This window comes from Podarcis filfolensis (genome assembly GCF_964270895.1).
Source record: "Podarcis filfolensis genome assembly, chromosome: 4".
NCBI classification, from domain to species: Eukaryota; Metazoa; Chordata; class Lepidosauria; order Squamata; family Lacertidae; genus Podarcis; species Podarcis filfolensis.
In genome coordinates, this window is record NC_139607.1 from 99,603,638 (window position 1) to 99,628,329 (window position 24,692).

At 48.1% G+C, this 24,692-nt stretch overlaps 1 protein-coding gene across 2 annotated transcripts in view; it reads right to left on the bottom strand.

The window, feature by feature from the left end:
* The window catches only part of CLPB (ClpB family mitochondrial disaggregase), a 72,262-nt gene that overhangs the window by 38,900 nt on the left and 8,670 nt on the right, over positions 1-24,692 (bottom strand). For both annotated transcript variants that reach the window (XM_083609798.1, XM_083609797.1), the window contains exons 3-5: positions 19,916-20,002; positions 13,058-13,161; positions 8,674-8,802 (exon numbers count right to left, since the gene is read on the bottom strand). In XM_083609798.1, coding sequence (XP_083465924.1) covers positions 8,674-8,802; positions 13,058-13,161; positions 19,916-20,002 — 320 coding nt within the window. The remainder of the gene's footprint in view (positions 1-8,673; positions 8,803-13,057; positions 13,162-19,915; positions 20,003-24,692) is intronic.

Genomic DNA, 24,692 nt, shown 5'->3' on the forward strand with positions numbered 1-24,692 from the left:
TGGGGGGGCAGGGGGGTTGCAGCTGGGATGCTACTTTGTCAAATCCCCTATACAAAGTTGGGAGGGGCGGCAGGAGGAGTGCCAATCTGTCTTAGGAGGCAGCATACAAATGCGAGAAAAGGTGTCAGCCCAAAGGTCCAGCAAGTCCAGCAGCCTCGGTCCCAGGCAGTGGCCAGCTGGAAGCACCTGGGAAACAGGCCACCACAAAGGCAAGACTCCCCAGCACCCCCTGCCAAGTTGGTTTACCTGCTACTCACAGGTATACTGCCTCTGAACATGGAAGCCCCACAGACCCACCCATGGCTAGATCCGATCCTCCTTGGGTTTCTGTCTGATCCCTTTCAAAACCCATCTCTGCGCATTGTGGCGGAGGGTTGGGGGGGGCATGTTCGAAAAGGGAGTCTGGTTCTTAGGTTTGTTGGCAGCTGCTTGTTAAAGTGGCATTTTTGTTTATAGCTGCTCCCATTTGCAACCTGCTGTTCTAATTCCTCCTGGCCTTCGTTGCTTGTCGTATTTGTATTGATTTTGTACTTGATAATTTTGCTGTTGGCTGCCGTAGTGCAGAAAGGCATTGCAATTGTTAATAATTAATATAATGACAACAAATTTCACAATAAGGTACTCTTGTTTACATAAAAAATACAGCAACGGGCAGCTCTCAGAGTCTGGCTCCTTCCCTCCTTCCATAAGCAGAGCCTTCTGGACCACCCAGTCCAGCATCCTCTTCTCTCCTTTCCCGTGGTTTCCAGCAACTGGTATTTGAATACATCATTGCCTCCAACTGTGGAGACATCATGGATAGCAGCCAGCAATATGAATTTGTCTAATCCTCTTTTAAAGTCATCAAGAGGGATGAAGAGGATGCCGTGTGCCACTTGGCATGGGGTCCTGCTCCATAGCAAAAATGTGGCATGGTTTGATGGGAGGGGCTTTGTATACACCCATTGCCTTGTTGTTTAGTCGTTTAGTCGTGTCCGCCTCTTCCTGACCCCCTGGACCCTGCCAGGCACTCCTGTCTTCCACTGCCTCCCGCAGTTTGGTCAAACTCATGCTGGGAGCTTCGAGAACACTGTCCAACCATCTCGTCCTCTGTTGTCCCCTTCTCCTTGTGCCCTCCATCTTTCCCAACATCAGGGTCTTTTCCAGGGAGTCTTCTCTTCTCATGAGGTGGCCAAAGTATTGGAGCCTCAGCTTCAGGATCTGTCCTTCCAGTGAGCACTCAGGGCTGATTTCCTTCAGAATGGATCGGTTTGATCTTCTTGCAGTCCATGGGACTCTCAAGAGTCTCCTCCAGCACCCACTGCCTTAAACAGTGTCAAATACTGGGGTAAAGAAGGAAGTGTCTTCCGGGTGACACCAGCTCTCATATGATTGCTGATCCCTGCAGAATGTCACTTTGTTTCACCCTGTTTGCACCATCTGGACTTATGGCTCTATGCACAACTGCCCCTGTTGACTCAAAGCAGTGCCCCTGCATCTGTGGAACTCTGCAGAGTGAGCAACCTCCCACTTGCAGCAGTCAGGGGTGGGACGAGATGGCTGCCTGCAGCACCCCATCTCTGTGATTCTAGAAAGAACAATGTTGGACTTCCCTTCCACGATAAAATTGCTCCCTTTCCTCTCTCTTTACAGGGGATATACGCCTCTTCCAAGTTCCCCCAATTGCTTTTTGGTCTGTATCCACATATGACCAGCTGTTAGTTTTAGATCATCCACCCACCACATAGGTGGTTGTCCCCTTGGTTTTTTAAAGCCCACTAATGCTGCTTTATTCCATCGACCCGAGTAGCCTCTTGCCATCATTTTCATTGCAATACAAGTGAGATATCCAAAGCAGAGAAATAAAAAAATTGCTATGCGAGCAAGATATCCAAAGCAGCAACTATATTCATCAGCTACAAGGAATAAACTGGCTGCAAGGTTTCTTCTCTGGAAGTCACAGTAGGACTTTGGAAGTGTGTGAGTGCATGAAATGTCACCTACCGTCAGCAGGACTGACTTCAAGCCCCAAAACAGCCAGTCCAGCCTTTGCCAGGAGGAAGCCGCCTTCACAGCCGTACAAGGGATGACGCCGTGTCATCAGCCATCATCTCTGACAAGCCCTGACATCCTTATTGCTCTACATGGCTAGTTAAAGTAATAGAAAGAGACTCCTGTCCTCCTGAGCCTCACCGTGATTGAATTAACATGATCACCCTTTTTCCAGTAAAATAAACGTGCTTCTGATATGGGGCGGCACAGATACTTCACAGGTAGCTTTTTAAAAACGGAGATAGCAGCAGCTCTGCGCCAGCCGCAATAAATCCAGCTCTCTCTGCCAACAGCTCATGGTTCTAATCACCTCTGCCGACGACAAAGTGTCACCTGTCTCATCTGGGCCTGACAGGTGAAAGCCACTTCCCGGAATATTTATACAACTGAGCTCAGAAGGGCGGGACACCTGGGGTGCTGGGCACCCTCAAGCCACCTCCAAAAGGGCCGAGGTCTCCTCTTCTGGGCCCACACCTTTGTGCTGGCTCTTTTACATTCTGAAGCTGAGGTGCAACAAGTCACAGATCTCAGGGAATCTTTCCATAACAGCAACCATGATTTACATAGCACTACAGAATTGCTCTAGAACTCGGGGACATCTCACGAAGCTGAATGTTGGAAGATTTGGGACAGATAAAAGAAAGGGACTTCTTCACATACTGCGTAGTTAAACTACAGAACTTGCCTTTGCAGGAGTCGCCACTAACCCAGATGGCTTTAAAAGAGGACTGGGCAAATTCATGCTGCAGGAGGGGAGAGTTGCTCTTGTGCTCAGATCCTGCTTGTGGGTTTCTCACTGCGGCATCTGACCATCCACTGTGAGGACAGGATGCTGATGGGCCACTGGCCTGATCCAGCAGGCTCTTCTTAGGTTCTTATGCTCAAAGCACTTCACTTATGCTACCTTGCTGTTTAAGGCAAAGAAAACTCTTTCTGCTGTAGCATCACTGCAACACTTTACCCACAGCAGGAGTGTACTCAGAGAGGGTTTTCAAAAGCGCCCCAAATTGGAAAAGTCCCTCCCATTAGATCCTCATATAAGCTTGAATCTGAAAGTTTTCTGGATGTACTGTGTGATTTTGTCATCTGAGCTGGTTTTTAAATGGCCAGAAGTGGAACAGACTGTAAAAGCTGGCTGGCCACTAGGAGAACAAGGTGCTGGACTACATTAGTCCCCTGAGGCTATCAATGGCTACTGGCCATAATGGCTCTGCTTTGCCTCTGCAGTTTGAGACAGCAATGCTTCTGAATACCATTTGCCAGAGAATGCTCCCGTGCTCGAATCCTGCTTGCGGTTTTACCACTGCGGCATCTGGTTGGCCACTGTAAGAACAGGAGGCTGGACTAGAAGGGCCTTTGGCCTGATCCAGCCGCACTGCTCATATGCTCTTGAGTTATCAATTAAAGAAATAAACTGGACAGAGGAATGTTTCCCCCCTCTCTTCTAGCACTGGAGCTTGTGGAGATCCAAGGAAGCTGAATGTTGGAAGATTCAGGACAGATAAAAGAAAGGACTTATTAATGCAGCGCATAGTTAAACTACGAAACTCCCTGCCACAGGAGGCAGTGATGGCCACCAACCTGGATAGCTTCAAGAGAGAAGTAGACAAATTCATGAAGAAGAGGGCAATTGAAGGCTATTACTCTGCCTCCACAGTTGGAGGGATGTTTCTGAATACCAGCTGCTAGAAGTCACAGGAAGTGGGTGCGCTCTTGTGTTAGACTCCTGCTTGCAGTACTGTGTCCAGTTCTGGGCACCACAGTTCAAGAAGGACACTGACAAACTGGAACGTGTCCAGAGGAGGGCAACCAAAATGGTCAAAGGCCTGGAAACGATGCCTTATGAGGAACGGCTAAGGGAGCTGGGCATGTTTAGCCTGGAGAAGAGGAGGTTAAGGGGTGATATGATAGCCATGTTCAAATATATAAAAGGATGTCACATAGAGGAGGGAGAAAGGTTGTTTTCTGCTGCTCCAGAGGAGCGGACACGGAGCAATGGATCCAAACTACAAGAAAGAAGATTCCACCTAAACATTAGGAAGAACTTCCTGACAGTAAGAGCTGCCAAGGAGTGTGGTGGAGTCTCCTTCTTTGGAGGTCTTTAAGCAGAGGCTTGACAACCATATGTCAGGAGTGCTCTGATGGTGTTTCCTGCTTGGCAGGGGGTTGGACTCGATGGCCCTTGTGGTCTCTTCCAACTCTATGATTCTATGATTCTATGATCTGGGCGGCCACTGTGAGAACAGGATGCCTGATACCCAAACATGAATGGATAACTTCTCCTTCTGTCAAATGTTGTAGAGAAGATCCACTTGGCCTGATTCACCAGGATCTTCTTACATTCTTGTTGCTCTCTAATGTCAAAAATAGCCTGGCACATGGAAAGTCGGTGTGTTACGGAGAATTAGGGCTTGACCCTCCTCCTAACTTTCCAGGGCCACTGACTTCTTTCTTTGAGGGGGAATTCAGACATGCGGACCCCACTCCCCACTTAACAGCGGTACGGTTCCTCCTCTCCTATGCTGCCACGAATGTGTGAACCTTCTTGGCCCCGTGTGTGCAGCAAGGAAAAAACAAGTGCAAAAGAGTCAGTGACTTCTGTCTCCTATCACACACACACACACACACATTCCCCCGCCCCGTTCCCTTTATATGGCGCTATTAAATGTCTTACAAATGGTCGTGTCAGTGAGAAAACCTCTGTGCCCAGAAAGACTTCCGAGGGCTCCATTTGCTCCCCACCCTGTGGGGAAACTATTCTTAAAAGCTTCGACACAGACATAAACCTGCTGCTGGTCAGGCGCTTATTGCGCTCCCCGTGTCGGGACGCTGGAGCCCTCGACGCCGTGACAAGATTGGCTTTTACATCCCGGTCTCGCCGGAGTTTAATTACTGGTCTGGGGCTGCTGGGGTTGGAGCTCGCTGCCTTCAGATATGGGGGGTCGATACCGCCGGCCCACAACATATTGAGCCCTGGCGCTGGCAGACTCTATTGCACTATTTAATCATCTTTTGCAAAATTTACAGTGCAACAGAAGGAATCAATACGGAATTTATCACATTCTCTTGTAAATATGAGCAGGATGAGAGAGAGAAAGGGAGAGAGAGATCTAGGCACAGAGAAGCAGGGACTGGGTGGGTGGAGAGGACCTTGGCAGATGCTCCTCTGTTTTAAGGGCAAACCCACAACGTGGGAGGAAGAGTGGCAACTGCACTGGGACCAGCGCAACATCCTCTTCTGAACCAGAATCCTGTGGTCTGTTTGGAAGTGGAGACTGGAAGTTTACAACCTTGTAAGTTCTGCATTTGCACTCACGAGTTGCAAATGCAAAGGGGGTTGTTTGTGTTCCTGTTAAGGAGTCCTCTGGGCTGCTTCCATCACATTCCCTTCTGTGCCCACACCTGACCTCTCCATAGCTCTGCTTGATGAGACACCACCATTGCAATCATCCTAACCTGCATCACTGGACCAGACCAGTCTTTTGCTCTGCGAATGACGAAGACGGGCGCTGCGCTGGGGCAAGAGCCCACACACAATGGTCCTTGCTGCCTTTTGCCCTGCACAAATGCCAGGGGTGAGACAAGGGCACTGGGATGGGTAGCCCATTCATGGAAATACACTTCAAAGAGGCCTGTGTCTACAGCAGAGAATGCAAGGGCAAATTCCACATTGTACAATTCTAGGTGCACACCTACCACCTGAGTTGTTTTAAGGTAATCAGGAACATGAGGAAATTAGTATTTCACCTTCTGAGGAAAAACTAAATCAGCCAACGAAGCAGAGGGCTATCCTATTTAACCAAAGAATCTAGACACGGTAAAAACATAATAGCCTGCTGGACCAGGCCAATGGCCCATCTAGTCCAGCATCCTATTCTCATAGCGGCCAGCTAGATGCCCTAATGGGAAACCTACAAGAAGGATTTGAGCATGAGAGTAGCTCTCTCCTCTTCTGCTGTTTCCAGCAACTTGTATTCAGAAGCACGGCTGGCTCCAACTGTGGATTTAGACTAATCAAAATTAGACTAATTCATTAGTCTCATTAGCCACTGACAGTCCTTCCTGCCATGAATTAGTCCGATCCTCTTTTAAAGCCACCTAGGTTGGTGGACACCACCGCCTCCTGTGGCTGTTTAACTTGCGCCTGTTCTGAATCTTCCAACATTCAGCTTCATTAGATGTTCACAAGTTCTCTCATGTTAGGAGAAAGGGAGAAAAACTTTTCTCTATCTGTTCTCGCCATGCCACACATAATTTTATAAATTTCTATCACGTCCCCTCTTATTCGCCTTTTCTCTCAGTGAAAAAGTTCCAAATCAAATGCTGTAACCTTTCTTCACTGGGGAGTTGCTCCGCCCCTTTGCTAATTTTGGCTGCCCCATTCATTCCATCAAGGGACAGGGACATTGCCACAGAAGAAGCGGAAGGACTCAGCCCTATAGAACCAGGGCACGCTACCCTCCTCCTCCTCTTCCTCCACCTTCCATCACCAAGGATTGCTGCTCTCTGGCTGCGAAATGCCCCAGAGCAAGAAGGTGGAGGAAAGTTTTAAGCCCCATAATAATACGCCGCGACCGTTTTCAAAAGGCAGCGTGCATTATTAAGCCCCCACCAACCTGCGCGTGCTGCTTGCTTTGGGCCCCTTTTTGGGCCAATAAAAGGAACACAAAACCCAAGGATCGATCGGGTATGGAATGGGCTGAATGAAGCCTGAAACGTGCCTTGCGAGGCGGGCGCTCCTTCTCCCACGCAGGCCATTGAGTGGTGTCAGCGCAGGTCAGGAGCCCGCGAGCGGCCCACAGAGAGAGGGGACTCGCATCTCGCGGTCTGCTGGGCATGGACAGGCTGACCACAAGGAAGGGTCAAGTGATTCAGCGAGGGGGCTGCCAAAGGCCACGGCGATGGAGTGAGGTGGAGGCTGCCTCTCGCCAGGCCGCGGGGGCTGAAAGGGACTGCACCCCCACCCCCACTGAAGGACGAGGTGGCTGTTTAAGGGAAGGCGGGGAGCCTGGGTGGTTAATGGCTTTGGCCCCGAGGGCAGAGTGGCCAGCAGAGGAGGAAGTGTTGGGCAGACCAGAGGGCACTCTGGAAAAAAGGCAGGTGTGGGAAGAGTGTAAAGGAGAGGGCAAAGGGCGCCTGTTCTGTTCGGGCGCAGAGGAAGCGCCCAGCTCTCGAATGTCAAAGGCACAGCACATGGCAACATTGTCTTCACAAAGGGCAGCGAGCTTTTAAAAGACCATCAAGACTCCGATGGAGTTGGAACAAAATCCGAAGAATGCACTGGGGGTGTGTGTGTGCTGGGGGGCTGGGATAATTGTAGTAAGGACTAGCACTGGGGGATGCAGGCGGGCAGGCAGGCGGGAGGACGTCCACATTCAGGACAAAGGGAAGCCACAGGTTCGGAGTCTCCCTGGGAAACTAGGCTTCGAGAATGTGGGCTCGAGCACATTAAACTAAGTAAGCCCCAAAGAGGAGGTCGTGACCCTTGCGCCAGCCCACCTCGCTTCTGTTTGACTAAAAGCTTCTCCAAACACACGTGAAAGGAGCCCCCCAAAATGGCGTGCAAGTTGCCCAAACATCCATGAAAAGAGCCCCTCATGCAAAGCTCCAAATCTCCCAGTGCCGTGGGGCCAGGGCTCAGAGGAGCACCAGAAGCTGGCCCCTCTCCTTGAGGTCGGCCTGCCTGCCTGCCTTCTCCAGCACCCACAAGTCCCTACTGAACAAGAGGCTGAGACGAGGAGTCAATGAAGCAGCACCATGCAGGGGCTCCGGAGAGCAGAGCCCCCACTAAATATTTTGAAAATGTGAGAATAGACCACTGAAATCTGGGGCGTGGTATGCAAGGTTAAACTTACGTATATGGCAAGAAGCTGAGAGGGCAGACATCAAGACAATGCCTTTATTGAGAATTTTTTAATAATGTTTTGGAATAATAAGTTGCAGGATAATATAAACCTAATTATGTTACTTGGAACCTTGTGATATTAATTTATTATTTTTGATTTGGGTATGGAAATATGTGCACTCTTCCCACCTTGGATCAAATCTATGCTTCCAGGTGCCATAAGGAAGCTGCAGAGATAGCGCAGGATAGTGCGCACCCCAGAAATCTCTTTCAGCTTCTGCCTTCTGGAAGAAGGTCCAGGGTTATAAAGACTAGGACTAGCCGCCTGAGAAACAGTTTCTACCCAAGTGTGATTTTGGTTTTAAACACATTGTAAGGAGTCTGTATGGGAGTATATTGTATTTAAAAATGGGGTATAAGAGTTTTTAGGGGGCTAACCAGGTTGGGATAGCTGGGATAGCAGGCTTGTTGGGTTTTGAATGTCTTATGTAGATTTTTCAATTTCGTTGTTCTGTATGGGACAATGACAATAAAGATTATCGTATCGTTCCTTTATGTTTACTTTGAGACATTATTTTCTACTTTTATTTTATTTGGCATCTGTTATTATACCTGCTATGTAGTAAATATATGTAAAGAAAAAGAAAATGTGAGCCATTTTCTTTCTTTTGTGTGTGTGCAACAACTATGCTGACTAAAAATGCTGCCTCTGTCATCAGATTCTGTGCCCAAAGTTCCAGCAGGCAACTGGCCTCCCTTGCCCTCCCCATGACCAGTGATGACGGCTCTTCCCTTACCTCCATCCAGAAGCAACTTGACCGTGGAGTAATCGTCCGCCAGCACAGCATAATGCAAAGCTGTGCAGCCCTTGAAACTGGCCCGGTTGTTCAGGCGGTTGTTGAAGTCGTCCTCCCGTGTGACCAGAACTGCAAAGGGAGAGGATGGCAGGGGGAGAAGATGAATCATGGATGGCGGAGAAGTAGCTGAGACATCTAGCTAGGTGGTCCTCAAAGAAGGGGACATCAGAGGAACATAAGCATTGTCCTGGTGAATCAGCCCAAAGGGAGCTCATCTAGCCCAGTGCCCGTTTCTCAAATGCCTGTGGGAAACCTGCAAGCAGGATCCAAGCACAAGAACCCTCCTGGGGCTTCCAGCAACTGGCATTCAGAAGCACTGTTGCTTCTAACTGTGGAGACAGAGCATAGCCCAGGGGTCAGCAAACTTTTTCAGCAGGAGGCCGGTCCACTGTCCCTCAGACCTTGTGGGCGGCCAGACTATACTTTGAAAAAAATATATGAACGAATTCCTATGTCCCACAAATAACCCAGAGATGCATTTTAAATAAAAGCACACATTCTAATCATGTAAAAACACACTGATTCCCGGACTGTCTGCGGGCCAGATTGAGAAGGTGACTGGGCTGGATCCAGCCCCCGGGCCTTAGTTTGCCTACCCATGGCATAGCCACTGATAAGCCTGCTCCTCCAGGAAAAGATTTGGGTATACTTCTGCTGTTGCTCTGCAAATATCTGACGGAATTAATGTGTTTTTGTAGGCTGAGCAGAAGACTGCAGATATCAAATCAATGCTGCTAGTCCTCATGGCTACAGAAACGGATCTGAAAATGTGGTCTAAGACATGGGACTATAGGGCGGTATACAAATTCAATTAATAATAATAATAATGATGATGATGATGATGATGATGATGTTCTTTAAGTAATCTTGTTATATTTCTAGAATTAGAATGTGGGGTTTTTTTGTATGCTATTGATTTGCTATGCTGTGATATGGTTGCTGTTATTGTTTCGCGACGATATTATGAAATTGTTTTTGCAGAGTTCGTAGGAAATGCATCCCTGTTTCTTTGTTGCAAGCAGCTTTGAGAATGGGTTTGTTGTTGTTTTTTGGATGGAAAAGCGGCATACAAATTAAATGAATGAATGAATGAAATAAAAAGAACCCAAGTGGTTTATTAAAATCCCCCGGGGCAAAAGGCTTCTTGTTGCTCGATTCAAGACTTTAGTGTTCCTGGACCGGGGAGATGGGCAGAGAGACACAAGGACACAATGCACAGAATTGTTTTAAGCGAAGTCAGAGCACCCTGCCCAGCGCTGTGGCTGCCCAAGGCCCCTTCCAGATTTACTGCCTTTCCCATGCACAACCCATGCAAGGTACCACTAAGCCACGCCCCCCAGCCCCTTGTGATGCTCTTCAAACAAGGAAACGGTCTGGAGGATGGACCGTGATTTCTTCCCCAGGCGCCATCCCTTGTGCAAGGCTGCCGCTGGTGTTAGACCAGAGAAAGTGCCGTGGGCTGACTCTCCTTCAAGTGCCCCCCTCCCAACAGCCAGTGAATTCTAAGAAGGGTGAAGGGATCTCTGGTTGGCTCTCCTTCCCCAGGGGGTTCCTGGGAAGAGCAGAGGCACTTAAGCCAGCTCAGGAATTGGCTCAGGAGCTTTGCAGCGGAGGCATCCCTGCAAAGTTGAGCCCTTCCTTCTCTCCCCATTCTTGGGGCGAGCAGTGCTTAGCAGGATCAGGGAACAGGCGCTCAGATCGGCTCCTCGGCAGCAAACACTGTCTACGGCGCCTTGCTACCACCGCCTTCCAAAAAACCCAAGTTATAAAAGGAGCCACATCTAAAATATTGTAATTAATAGCTGTCTGGCATCACTGCTAATAAACCTCAACACCTACAGAAGTAGCAATTGGTGTGACTTTTGTATGACCATGCTTTGTGTAGGGGGTGTTTTTTCCGGGGGGGGGGGGTTGAGATACGCTTGCTTATTTGTTTGTTTGTTTGCTTGCTTCCCTGCTCTCCTTTGCCTATCCAGGGAGGGGCAGGATAATCAAGTGGCTGGTGTCAGGGAAGATGAATCTGAGATACTAGGGAGCAGTGCAGTAAAAAGATTAAAGTGTTATTATTGTTGGGCTGCTTTTCCCCCCGTGGTCCGCCGTGACAGCTCGGCCGTCATCCGTAAAAAATGTCTCCGCGAGAGATAATCATCGGAAACTCAATAAAGCGTCAAGGGGAGCCTCGCCTGCCATCAATCACGGGGGAGCCTGGAAATTTTCAGCTCTCCATCTCCCCTCCCTGCCATCCATATAAATGTCTGTAATATATTTTGCGCGTGGCGGCCCTGCCGCACAGCTCCCCCGATTTGGATGCTTTTATGAAAAAAAAAAAATATTTATACACAAAATATGCAAATCGTTAAAAATAACCCTGCAAAACAAAGGCAGTTTTTCTTTCTCGCATGCACAATCTCCTTTCTCCCTCCCTCTCTTTTGCTCTCAAAAAAAATGCAGCTGAATTTATTCTTTTTAATAAAACATGTCAACCCCCACCCTCAAAATTAATGCAACTTCCTTCTGAGTGGCTGTATTTTCCTCCACTCCAGCTATCTCACTCTACCCCTCCTCAGCCCAAAAGTTTTATAGATGGAAAGGGAGAGGATGCAGTCCCTCCCCACCAAATTAATTCATTAGTTGATATATTCTCGATGTAAACAAAGTCTAGGAAGATGCTTTCCTTTGTTTAAGATGTTGTTTTGCATTCAGTGCTAGAGAAGAGCCTGTTGCCCACGCCTGCAAGTACTCGTCTTTCTTTTCCTTTTGCTCTGAAATTTGATCTGCTGACCCTGACTTTTAACCTTGACTGGCCTTTCCTAAATAAATGGCAACTCAGGTTAGCATTCAAAGAAATGGCACTGCTGGAGAACAGCAAAGCCCTTTGCAAAATTTCCGTTCTGCTGCTGCCAGAGAGAAAAATGAGGCAATGTGTAAGACCTTAAGTTGTCTGAAAAGCAGCAGAAATGAAAGTTGCAGACGTATGGACCAGATCATACAGGTAGAGAAGGCAAGATGTAAGCTGGAAGGGAAATCTGGCATCTTTTAGGTCCACATTGTGCAATATATACTCAAGTGTAGGTAAAATAGACGTCTTTACCTACTGATACCTTTACCTATTATTAGAGACCACAAAGGTTTTATGGCTTAGGTCCCAGCTATCTGAGAGACCGTATTTCCTAATATGAACCTGCCTGGGTTCTGAGTTCTTTAGGGGAGGCCCTTTTCTCAGTCCCACTGCCCTCACAGGGATGCTTGGTGGGGATGGAGGAGAGGGCCTTCACAGTGGTGGCTGTTCCCAGGCAACTTTGAAACTCCCTCCCCAAGGAAGCCGTTCGTGGTCCCCATGGCTTGGAGGCGGTACATTTCCAGAATCAGGTGACGGATTTCTCCCGGCATTGAAAGTTGTTTGTTTAAACCCCGGGCTTATCTGGAGCTCACCCTTTCCTTAGAGCAAAGTTTTTCTCTCTCCATCTCTTTTTGCAAGTTGAGGATCCAGATTTTACATTAGGGTTAAAACAAACAAACAAAAAACCAGCCACGGCGATTGTGTTAACCTCCTTGACAGAGCCATTCAGCCTGTGGACTTTTGCAGCAGGCCGTCCTTTGCATGCTGGAATTGGAAGGATGTTTGAAGAGTGCTCTTCTGCATCCTACTTGGCTGGGAGTGCAAGGTGCTGGGCCTGAGGTTGGAGTGTTGCCCTGGCAACTGTTGGAGAGATGCGGTGGTCTGCAGAGTACAGGAATCCACTGCAGACAATGTGAGAACGTAACAAGAAGCTGCTGGATCAGGCCAAGGGCCCATGTACCCCAGCATCCTGTTCTCACCACAGTGGCCAACCAGATGCCCATTATGGGAAACAAGCGGAACTGCAGAACAAGAGCAGGCCTCTCTTCTCCTGTGGTTTCCAGTAACTGGTGTTCAGAAGCATTTACTGGAGGGCAGAGCATAACCATCGCAGGCAGTGGCTGTGAACAGCTTTATTCTCCATGAATTTGTCTAAGCCCCTTTCACGGCCATCCAAGTTAAGAGGCCATCGCTGCCTCCTCTGGGAGAGATTTCCTTAGTTTAACTTTGTGCTGCGTGAAGGAGGACTTTCTTTTTTCTATCCTGAATCGTCTACCATTGTTCAGCAGGTGGTCCTGAGTTTATTTATGCTTAGAAAATTGAGGTATTATTAATCTAGTTTAACTTTTGTATGTTTTAAAGCATGGTTGTGACTTTTTATTTTATCTTTTCGTAAACTACTTTGAGGTTTTTGTTGCAATCAAGCAGTGCATAGATTATTTATGAAATAAATAAATGAAAAACAAACAAACCGTGTTGCGTTACCTTCCAGGGAGTGCAGCCCCTTCTCTTTGGCCGTCTCGTAGACGCTGCTGAACTCATCTCCTAGATTTGGGTCAGCTCCAGCAGTGAGCAGAAGTTTTACCACACTGTTGGAAAATAATATATATATATATTATTGAATATTATTTAATAAAATATTATATATTTTGCGCTCTATAAGACGCACCCGACCCTAAGACGCACCTAGTTTCTAGAGGTGCTATGATGCTCATGTACTGCTTGTGGGACAGCGCTGGCCACTGTCTCTGCGCAGCGCCCCTTCAGCAAAGCGGGAGGAGGAACAGAAGGGGCTCCGTTCCTCCTCCTGCTTCGCAGGAGAGGCACTTCACTGAAGGGGCGCTGCGCAGCTCTCCCTCTCTGCACAGCGCCTCTCCTGCAAAGCGCCATTCCCTCCATAAGACGCACTCACATTTCCCCTTACTTTTTAGGAGGAGAAAAGTGCATCTTACGGAGCAAAAAATACAGTACATTATTATTATTATTATTATTATTATTATTATTATTATTATTAATAATAATACACCACTCTATATCTGGGGGTCTAAGGGTGGTTCATAGAATAAAATCAAGTTATAAAACCACAAAATACATAATTAAAATAAAAACAACCCAATAGCCCCCCCCCCAAAATACATTTTAAAAGGGAATAGGATGTAAAGCAGATCAACCAAAGGCCTGGTTAAAAAGGAACATTTCTGTCTGGCATCTAAAGGTGTATAATGAATAATAATATAATAATAATAATTTATTATTTATACCCCGCCCATCTGGCTGTGTTTCCCCAGCCACTCGGGGTGGCTTCCAACAAAACACTAAAATACAATGACCTATTAAACATTAAAAGCTTCCCTAAAGAGGGCTGCCTTCAGATTTCTTCTGAAAGTCTGGTAGTTGTTTTTCTCTTTGACATCTGGTGGGAGGGCGTTCCACAGGGTGGGTGCCACCACCGAGAAGGCCCTCTGCCTGGTTCCTGAACTTCTCTGGGGAAGGAGTTAAGCAAGGTATTGTTGGGGTGGGCAAGGGGGCTCACTTTCAAATAAGCAAAACCGGGAGCTGAGAAAACAGAAGACAAGATATGGTCTGCTCCAGAGAGGCTGTCCCTATATTCTGCCTGAGCCCAGAATGGCCACCTGGAAAGAGGATGTGCGGTGATGAGCCTTTGCCCCCTCCCTCTGCGGCATTGCCCCTTGGCTCACTGGCCTGAGTCACCTGCAGTACTGCAGGCACCGAGGCGTCCCCACTTGGAGCAGCCTGGATTCACCCCTACTATGCCACACACCCCATGCCTGGTTTGACGTGGACTGCTGTAAACAGGAAGTGGAAGGAACAGCCTGATCTACGGAGAGGCTATTAAAGGTCTTCTTCACATACAATTGCCCTTCAGCCTAATGTCCCAAGAAAATGGCAGGCCACCCCCTCCAGGCAGCTCACATTACCACTGTTCCCTTTCGCAGAGGCAGCCTGACATTTGAGCAATTGCAGATATTGATTGGCCCTGTCCAATTGGCAGGTAACAAAACATACTCCAACTTTCAAGCAAATTAGCCTTTGCAAAGGTGAATGAGAAGTAAAATAGCCATTAAAAAGTCATTTTTATTCATTTATTGTATTTATATCCTATCACAGGACTCGGCAGGCCTTGGAGGTGGGTGGGTTATGAGATCGTAACAACAATAAAGTGATTAAAACAATGTGTGTGTGTGTGAGAGAGAGAGAGAGAGAGAGCGCGCGCGCGAGAGAGAGAGAGATTTAGTTATTTTAAACAAAGAACAAGAAAGCAAGAATTCTGCTATCAAATTACAGCCAGCTAGATCAGAGAAGAGCTATTCCTTCAAAACTTCAGAGTCCCAGCTTTTCAACAGCTCGATAGGCTACCCCAAAGAATGATGCAAATTTTACTCTCCAATCAGAATTCCTGCTGATTTATTGCATCAATTAAGTGAATAATGTTTCTGCTCCTTTTCAAAAGTGGCATTGATAACTTCAGGTGTGACTGTTTCCCAAAGTCCCATTTCACGTATCACAAAATCTCACAGGCTGCAAAGATGGGTGCAGCACATGACTATTGCAGGAACCGAGGCTTTGAGCGCTTGCTTGCTCCATGAGGACCTGGAAACAAACCACAGGCCCCTGGCACAGAGACAGCAGACGTGGGGTTTTAAGAAAAAGAGAAACAGGGGGCATCCTGGTCTCTTGTGTTCTTGTGTGTGGTGTGTGTGTGTGTGTGTGTGTGTGAGAGAGAGAGAGAGAGAGAGAGAGACACACACACAGACAGTGAAGCCTACCCCCCACCCCTCATAAGAGGGGCTCACTAAATACATTATGAAGCAGGCAGCCTTGTGAGTTTCAATAACTTGTGATTGAGCTGGTGCTCAATCGCCTCAACAAACTAGGCCTTTAATTTGCTGATCAGGTCTTAATTGCATTAGCAGCAGAGCCTCCTCATCTGCACATATATAAAAATCTGCATTGACCCAGAGGGCAGCCTTTAACTAAAGTTCACCAGGCAGTTAAATCGATGACGGCAAAAGTGCTTTCTGCTGTTAGCGGCCGGGTGACGTGATCGGGAGGAAAGGGCTGGAAGGGACGCTTGCGCCGCGACAGCTGGACTGATAGACTCAAAGAGCTGCAGAGCTGGAAGGGACCCTGAGGGTCATCTAGCGCAACCCCCTGAAAAGAAGGAATGGGAGTTTGCTGGAAGAATGAGCCAGGGCCTCTGGACAGCAGCAGCCAGATCTGGTAGATCAAGGCAGCCGGTGGTCAACGTGGACCACAACACAGAGAGGGAGAAAAAGGTGAAGTCCATGTTCCCGCAGTGCACAGTTGAATTACAGAACTTGCTCCCACAAGAGGCAATGATGGCCGCTAACCTAGAAAGGTTGATGGGCTGTCACATGGAAGCTGGAACAAGCTTGTTTTCTCCTGCTCTGGAGGGAAGGTATCAAGGGTGCCTCCCATTCAAAGGCATGCACACGGTAGGTGGTTAACTCTTTATTGCTAAAGATTATGCTTACAGTTGCTTCCACAGCTCTGGTTACCTGCGAACAAAAATCTAGAGCCTAGGCAGCTATTCCCACCCAGGTCTGCACTCTCTGGAGCAGCTGCAGCAACTGAGGATCACTCCTATTCCACGGTGCACTTCCACTGAGAGATGGGACGTGTGACGTGCATGAATAAACTATTTGGAGCAGGAATTCCCAAAACGGTTCTCGCTTGCCCCTGACGTACATACAACTCGAAGCAGCTGCAGCTGCCACCAAACTGGTGCCCTCCAAATGTTTTGGACTACAACTCCCATCGAGCCCAGCTGGCCCAAACACCCGGAGGGCACCAGGCTGGCGAAGGCTGCCTTATATTAAAAACAACCATGTAATAGACCAGGCTGCAAACCTCTTGAGGTCCATTTCAAACGGAGGTCCCTTAGAGCAAACGGAAGGTGTGTCTTGCAAGGAGAGCTCCAAGCCCAGGGAAACCGGAAGAATGAGAATCAGGGCAATGCCTCTGTACAGTCATACCTCGTGTTAAATGTGTTGAGCGTTTTCAGGTTACGCTCCGTGGTGACCCGGAAGTAACGGAGTGCGTCACTTCTGGGTTTCGCAGCTCGCGCATGTGCAGACGCTCAAAATGATGTCACGCGCATGCGCAGAAGTGGCGAATCGCGACCCACGCATGCGCGGGTTGCGTTCGCTTCAGGATGTGAACGGGGCTCTGGAATGGATCCCATTTGCATCCAGAGGTACCACTGTATTATCCTCTGACTGCAAGAGGGGAAACTATGACACTGACTTCATCAGCTTCTCATTACAGTGGTACCTCGGGTTACATATGCTTCAGGTTACATACGCTTCAGGTTACAGACTCCACTAACCCAGAAATAGTACCTCGGGTTAAGAACTTTGCTTCAGGATGAGAACAGAAATCGCGCAGCAGCAGCACGCCGGCAGCGGGAGGCCCGATTAGCTAAAGTGGTGCTTCAGGTTAAGAACAGTTTCAGGTTCGACCTCCGGAACGAATTAAGTACTTAACCCGAGGTACCACTGTATATTCTCAGAGGCTGGCCCCAATGAGAGCCATTTATCCAAGGACCTTTCTTATAAAAAGAAAGAACGAAATTAGATTAAGCCGCCACTCCCACAAACATTTTGTACCAAGCCTTAACCAAGAAACCACACTGGTTCTGCACCAGGCAGGCAGGCAAGCACAGAGTCGGAGCTTCAGCCACTCTTGCAGATAAAAGGCTTAACACTGGGCAAAGGCTGGGATGAGGAACCATCTGGGGCAATTATTGTACCATGAACAGCCTTTCTCCCGAAACCCTGTTCTGGTCCACCAGCCACTCGGAATGGTCAACAATCGTCACACTCCACCGCTGGCCATTGTCCACCTGCAAAGGTCGGAGGGGGGCGCTCAACCCACCCCTCCGCAGCCCCGCAAACAAGGGAGCCCGTTGCTGCTCGGACATCAAAGTTAAACAAACAGACCCCCAGGGTCCGCCCCCTGCCTCTTGGCCTGTCTTAAGGAGCTCCCCGAGGGGGTCACGACTTTCAGCTTGTCATAGCACACATCAAAGTTTGCACCACACACGAACTCGGCACATGGATTCGTATCGCGTCGCCCGAGAGCGGATATTCGGCCTTTGTGAGCCCGTTTAATCCTGTGTTTTCCCAAATAATTAGGCCTTTTTTGCTTATGAACTTGTGACTAAGTAAAGCGCCCCTGAGAGGTTGTAACATCAAAGCCCATTCCAACTGGCTGTCCCACGTTTCCGAAAATTGGATTTCTCTCTCTCCCCCTCTCCCCCCCGCCCTCTTTCGCTCCATCTTTAAATAAGAAAACTAATTGAATTTAGTTGTAGACTGAACGCATTGAAGAGCTGCCTTTAAAGGTTACAAGGAGACACGGCGATTGTCCTGGGAACCTAAAGGGATGGTAGGGCAGAGAGGCTCCTTCGGCCCAGGAAGGCAGGACAGGAAACACAAAGGCAAAGAAAGACCAGCAGGAAAAAGCAAGGCAACGGAACCCCGTGGGCGGACTTGCAGAAGCCTATCCTGCTCCTATGCTATGAATAACGAGGTTCTGATTTCTAACCCACCCTATTTCTGAAGCTTTAAGAACATAAGAAGACAAGCCTGCTGAATCAGGCCAAGGGGAGCCCATCTAGTCCAGCACCCTCTTCTCACAGGGGCCAACCAGATACCACATTGGGAAACCCGCAAGCAGGATTCGAACACAAGAGCGCACCCCCTTCCTGTGGCTCCCAAGCACTGCTGCCTCCAACTGTAGAGGCAGACCATAGCCATCATGGCTAGCAACCATGAATCGCCCCCTCCTCCGTGAATTTGTCCATCCCTCTTTCAAAGCCATCCATGTTGGTGTCCTTCCTTTTATCTGCCTTGAATTTTTCAACATTCAGTTTCGGTGGATATTCATGAGTTATAGTGTTGGTGCGCAGAGCAGCTAACAACCACTGCGAATCCCCAAAGGAGCAAAGCCTTTCGTAAGAGCCTGGCTGCTGGGTCAGGCCAAAGGCCCATCTGGTCCAACATCCTGTTCTCCCAGTCGCTGACCTGTTGCCTCTTCTGGGAAGCCTCTGAGCAGGACCTGAGTGCAACAGCAACTGGTATTCAGAGGCATACTGCAGTTTAGGCAGAGTATAGGTATCATGGATAATAAGTACTGATAGCCTTACTCACCCATGAACTTTCCTAATCCTCTTTTAAAGCCAACCAAGTTGGCGACCATCACCCTCCATAGTTTAACAATGCCCCGTTTTGCACCCTTTGACACTCTGCTGCTGAAAAGTGGAAAGAGGGGAGAAGGGGCTGCAATGGAATGGAATGGGCGGGAGCTGGGCAAGGACACACCCAAACCATCATTCAGTGCAGGAGTACACACCGCACAACGCCCCAAACTGGGCTTCTCTATTCATGTCCTGCTGCTAGACATTTTGTGCATTTGGCTCAAAGCAGGACACTGTGCAACAAGAAGAGCATTCTTAGCTGGGTGAGAACTTGAACCGACTTCAAGTCACTCTGGAGGAAGAGGAAGCCAAATGGTTTTCTCCCCAAAACCAGCTCGGCCCCTTGACTGTGGCATTCCCTCCTGCCAAAATCATGGTCCAATTATCCTCTCTGCTCACCTTCTTTTGGACACAACCCAACACAGTGGTACCTCAGTTTACGAACTTAATCCGTTCTGGAAGTCCGTTCTTAAACTGAAACTGTTCTTAAACCGAGGCGTGCTTTCCCTAATGAGGTCTCTCGCCACCCAGTGCCCTTCCACCATTCGGATTCCGTTCTTAGACCGAGGTAAAGTTCGCAAACTGGGACACTATTTCTGGTTTTGTGGAGTTCGTAAACCAAATAGTTCGTAAACAGGACTGTTCTTAAACCGAGGTACCACTGTACATGTTTACTTCACCAGCCCTGTGGAGGCTGAGGTCTTCCTTTCATTATGTGGCTATTTTATTACTTTATTACTTGTATCTGTTGTTTCCATTTTGTTCAGTTCTAATGTTTTAAATGGTATATAGCCTTCAGAATCTCCTGTAAGAAAGGCGGTAAAGAAACCAAGCACACCAAATTTCCGGCAGAGTCAATAGGCAACCTTGCTGCTACCTTTTGGATGCCTCTTGGGAGACCCTTTTAAAGCCTATTCAGGCTTGTTCAATTGCTTGAATTTTTTCCAAGATGAGCCAGACATTTTAAGGATCATTTCCTACCATGTTTAATGTGTCGTATGTTTGATGGCATTTGCATATATTGCTGTATGCTGCCTTGGTGTTTTACGTGAGTGGGTGTCATATGCACCTTTTTTTACAAAGAAAAATAAATAACACACCTTGAATTTCGGTTTATAGCAGCTACCATCAGAGCTGTCCAGCCAAGTTTGTGCCGGGCATTCACACTCGCACCATCCTGCAACAACCTGAACAGAGAGAAAGAGGGAGATGAAGCATATCTGTTAGCCATGGAGCATCTATGACTCAGTTAAACAACCTGCCCATCCACAGACACCTGTAGCTGACCCCTCCCTCCCTCCCTCCCTCCCATCCCCATCCCTTCTTCCTTGTTTGCTTTCTGGCTCTGAACACATTTTCCCTCATTCTATGTACGCAGTATCAGAACAACTAGAAGAGGCAATATAGACACAAAAGAAAGTTATTTTCTAAGTTGTATGCTATGGCCTGGAGGAAAGAAATTTGTCTCCCAGCTGATTGAGAATAGAAAGACTTCTGCTGTGTGAGTGTGTGTGTACATGAACATATATGTGTATATCAAACTAAAATCGGGATGGAATTACTTTCACTCGCTTCCCTGAACAGTAGCTGTATTGGGCTGGTGCACTGAAAAAATAATGCTCTGCTTATTTATTTGAGAGTAACCCCATCAAACTCAGTGGGGCTTACTTCTTAGTAGGCCTGCCCAGGACTGGGAATTTCATTTGAGGCAGCCATCCTGAAAACTGGGGTGGTGTTTCTTTGTTCTGGACTAATTAATCCAGAATTAACTTTGGCCCCACCCACCTTCAACTGGAGCTCCTCCCCTGCCAGCATGCAACCCCCAAGAGACTACTCCCCACAAGGGAATGTGGCTCTCAAAGAGGAAAGGTTGCCTGCCCCGATGAATGAGGAAGGCAAGTTCTGCGCTGTGGCATTGGTCTTCTGAGGACTGCCCATTCACAAGGGAGAGTACCCTTCTGTGCAGCCCATCACCCTAAGAGGACTGTGTGCTCAAGCCAAACAGATTTTCCCTTGCCTACCCAAAAAAGAGAGGAAATGAACCTGTAGTGACGGGCTGAGTAGCCACGAGCTCTATCAGCCTGGGGGAGGCCCGGATTGGATGTCAACTGGGCAGACAGGGCTGTGTTTACAAGAGTAACCAGAGAGCGCCTTGCAGCTGCATGGCGCATACTCAAAGCAGCATCGCCTGCGGCAGAAACCCACACCCCTGCTCCATCTGGAAGCTCTCCAAAGGTCCTCCAACCGCCCGACCAAAAGCCATCCTTAGCTTTGCTGGTCCCCATCACGCTACACATCACCGGGGCAATCCTAGGCAGATTCACCCCTCAGAGGTCTGTTCCCATAATTCTACACCAGGGGTGGCCAACTCCCAAGAGACTGCGATCTACTCTCAGTGTTAAAAACTGGCAGTGATCTACCCCCTTTTTGGGGTTCAGGTCAAAGTTGTTGACGCTTTTTTTAGGAAGGAGGAAGGCCTGCTTTTTAGGGGTTCAGGTCAAAGAAGGAGGAAAGGAAAGCCCTGATTTCTGAGGGTGCAGGGCAAAAATATTGAGCTTTCTTTTAGGGAAGCCAAAGTTGTTGAGCTTCTTTGGGGGGAGGCAGTGATCTACTACAGACGGCCAGTAATCTACCGGTAGACCTGTTGGACGTGCCTGTTCTATACAGTTCTATAGGGTTAATTCAGGCTGTACTGCACTGACTCTCACCCTGATCCCTGCTGTTACTGCTGTGCTTTCCAGCGGCATTTGTGACTCTGCATGAGCGCTAGGTGAATGCACCATTGGCCTCTCAAGGAGGAGCCTCAAAAAATGCCCTCAGGCAAATCTACCGTGTGATCACGTCTGGAATATTGCATACAGTTCTGATGGCTCAACCTCAAAAAGGAGATTGCGGAGTTGGAAAAGGTTCAGAAAAGAGCACTCATAATGCTCAATGGGATGGAGTAACTCCCCAAAAGGCTGCAGCATTTGGGGCTTTTTAGCTTACAAAATACATGAGTGAGAGGTTGAGGTAATAGAATCATAGTCTCTTAAGAGTTGGAAGGGACCCTGAGGGTCATCTAGTCCAACCGCCTGCAATGCAGGAATCTCAACTAAAGTATCCAGTGTATAAAATTATGCACAGTGTTGAGAAACACTTTTCTCCCTCTCTCAGAATACTAGATCTCCCGGATGTCCAATGGAGCTGAGTATTTGAAGATTCAGGACAGACAAAATTCACTTATTTGTACAGTGCTGAGTTAAGGCCCCCCCCCCCCCCGACGCAGAGATGGCCGCCAACTTGGCTTCAGAATATGAATAGCCATATAAGGCTCCATTGTGGCCGCGAGCCACAATGGCTATGTTGTCCTTCCACATAGGTGGAGAAGGAGGGAGATTTGCTGCTAGCAAAATGTTTTGGGCCGGCCTTGGCTATAAAACTTTAAACAACGCTCAATGCAAGGAGAGGCACTTGAGTTTCATATCATTGTTCATGTTTACGAGGCTTTCAAGGTTTATACACACACGTGCAGACGCAAAAGCGCTCTGCTTTTTAAAAACAACATCTATTCTATTAGCTACCATTAAAACAGATATAAGCAAAATGAAACCAAATAATTGCATTGCGATATATAAATCAGAGGGATAAAATTGTAAAAACAAACTACTTCCTTACTCTTATAAACAGGAGCCTTCAATATATCAAATGGGGAGAGAATATCCCTTGACAGTACAGTGGTACCTCGGGTTACATCCGCTTCAGGTTACAGACGCTTCAGGTTACAGACTCCGCTAACCCAGAAATAGTACCTCGGGTTAAGAACTTTGCTTCAGGATGAGAATAGAAATTGTGCTCCGGCGGCGCGGCAGCAGCAGGAGGCCCAATTAGCTAAAGTGGTGCTTCAGGTTAAGAACAGTTTCACGTTAAGAATGGACCTCCGGAATGAATTAAGTACTTAACCCGAGGTACCTCTGTATTGCCTGTCCAACCACTCACAGAGAGCTTCCCTTTTTCTCTTCCCTTCTTTGAATATCATCAAAGAAGCCAACCCTCCATTTTTCTCTTCTCAGCTCACAAAATTTTGGCATGACAAAAGTCTGAGGATTTATTGATCTGTTCCTCCCCCCAATTTCCCACCTCTTGGTGGCAGGCAAACAGGACACCTTTCCTGGCTCAAATGCACCGACTCAAATAATGGGGCACTGACTCAAAGAAGGTCACCAAGGAGCCCTTGGCAGAAGATGCCAGGGGACTCAAACCAGGGTGGCTGGTAGCAAGATGCAGGGACCTTCCTTCCTGGGGCAGTTGGGGGGCAGCTCTCAGGGAAAGGAAGCTGTTGGCCTGACCCATCCTACTCTGCAGCGCCCCCCTAAATAATGGCCAGAGTGCGGTATTGCAGCTCATCAGCTCAACTGGACCAGGTGCCTAGAGTGGCAATAGAGGCCTCTGGTTTGGCTCCTCAGTCTGAGCAATCTGTCAGTCAAAGTAGGTGCTCTGGAAACAGCTTTCTCTCAGGCAGCTGCCTGCTGGAAACCAGACCGCCAGCTTGCCTGCACCAGATGATGATTTTTCCTGCCTCTGCTCCTTCAGATTGACAGTTGCTGCCTTTGAGATTCAACACTCTGCTTCCGCTGGACCACAGCACCTGCCTCTGGGCCCTGACACGTGATAAACATAGAAACTCGACAAGCCAAGGGATGCAGTTGTTGTGTTTTATGCTATTTGAATTGTACATCGATTGCTCTTATCAGTTGCACTTCTAACCAGCTAATGGGTAAAATCCAACCAAAATGCAAAAACACCATGAAGCCAGGTATAAATCCCAAACGAATTAAGCCCACGATGACCAGCAGTCATCTTTGCTCTCTCTCTCCAGAAGCCTCCTTAAAACTGGAAAGGTGTTATGATGACCTGATGTTGAAAGCCGATAGCAAGAGGAACCTCCAGCAAAGAGTCCTGGGAGAAGGTGCTGCCACCACTGTGAGGTCTCACCTTGCAATGGTCTTAGCACCAGGGGAAGTTCATGAGCCAGAAGGCAGAACTCAAAGCTCTGAAGGCTCAAAGCTGAGCCATGAAAAGGAAAAAGGAAATACCCCACTCCAGAAGTGGCAGGGCCCAGTGTCTGCCTTGAACAGGAAGGATAAGCATGTTCCACAGAAGGACAAGGAGGCAGCCCAGGTAACACCATTTTTAAAAGGACAAGATGAGTCACAGCAAAGCAATTCCCAACAAGCGGCTGGCTGATTGCTCACTGCTCTTACAGCAGAAGCAGTTAATCTGTGGCCCTCCAGATATTAAAGAAACACAGAGTTGGAAGGGACCCCAAGGGTCCTCTAGTCCAACTGCCTGCAATGCAGGAATCACAGCCAAAGAATCCCCTACCTCTGTTTAAAAACCTCCAAGGAAGGAGCGTCCGCCAACTTTTGAGGTAGTCCGTTCCACTGTCAAAGAGCTCACGTTATCAGAAAGTTCTTCCAAGTATTTAGTCGGAATCTCCTTTCCCGCAATTTGAATCTGTTAGTTTGGGTCCTACCCTCTCAAACAGCAGAAAACAACCTTGCCTCTTCCTCCATGTGACAGCCTTTCCAATATCTAAAGATGGCTCTCATATCACCTCAGAGTCTTCTCTTCTCCAGGCGAAACATAGCCCAATTCCCTCAAAAATTGCTAAGCTACAACTTCCATCATCCCTGACCATTAGCTATGCCCTCTGGGGCTAAAGAGAGCTGGAATACAACATCTGGATGGGGCATCATAAGGAGTATGCCTGTTCTGGGTGATGGGAGGTGCTCCAGAGTGACTTTTGAAGTTTGCGCACAGCAAGATGAGGCCACAAAGCCCTCACTGATCACGGTCATCGACAAGAGCCTGTGTTCGGGAACAGGACACAAGTTG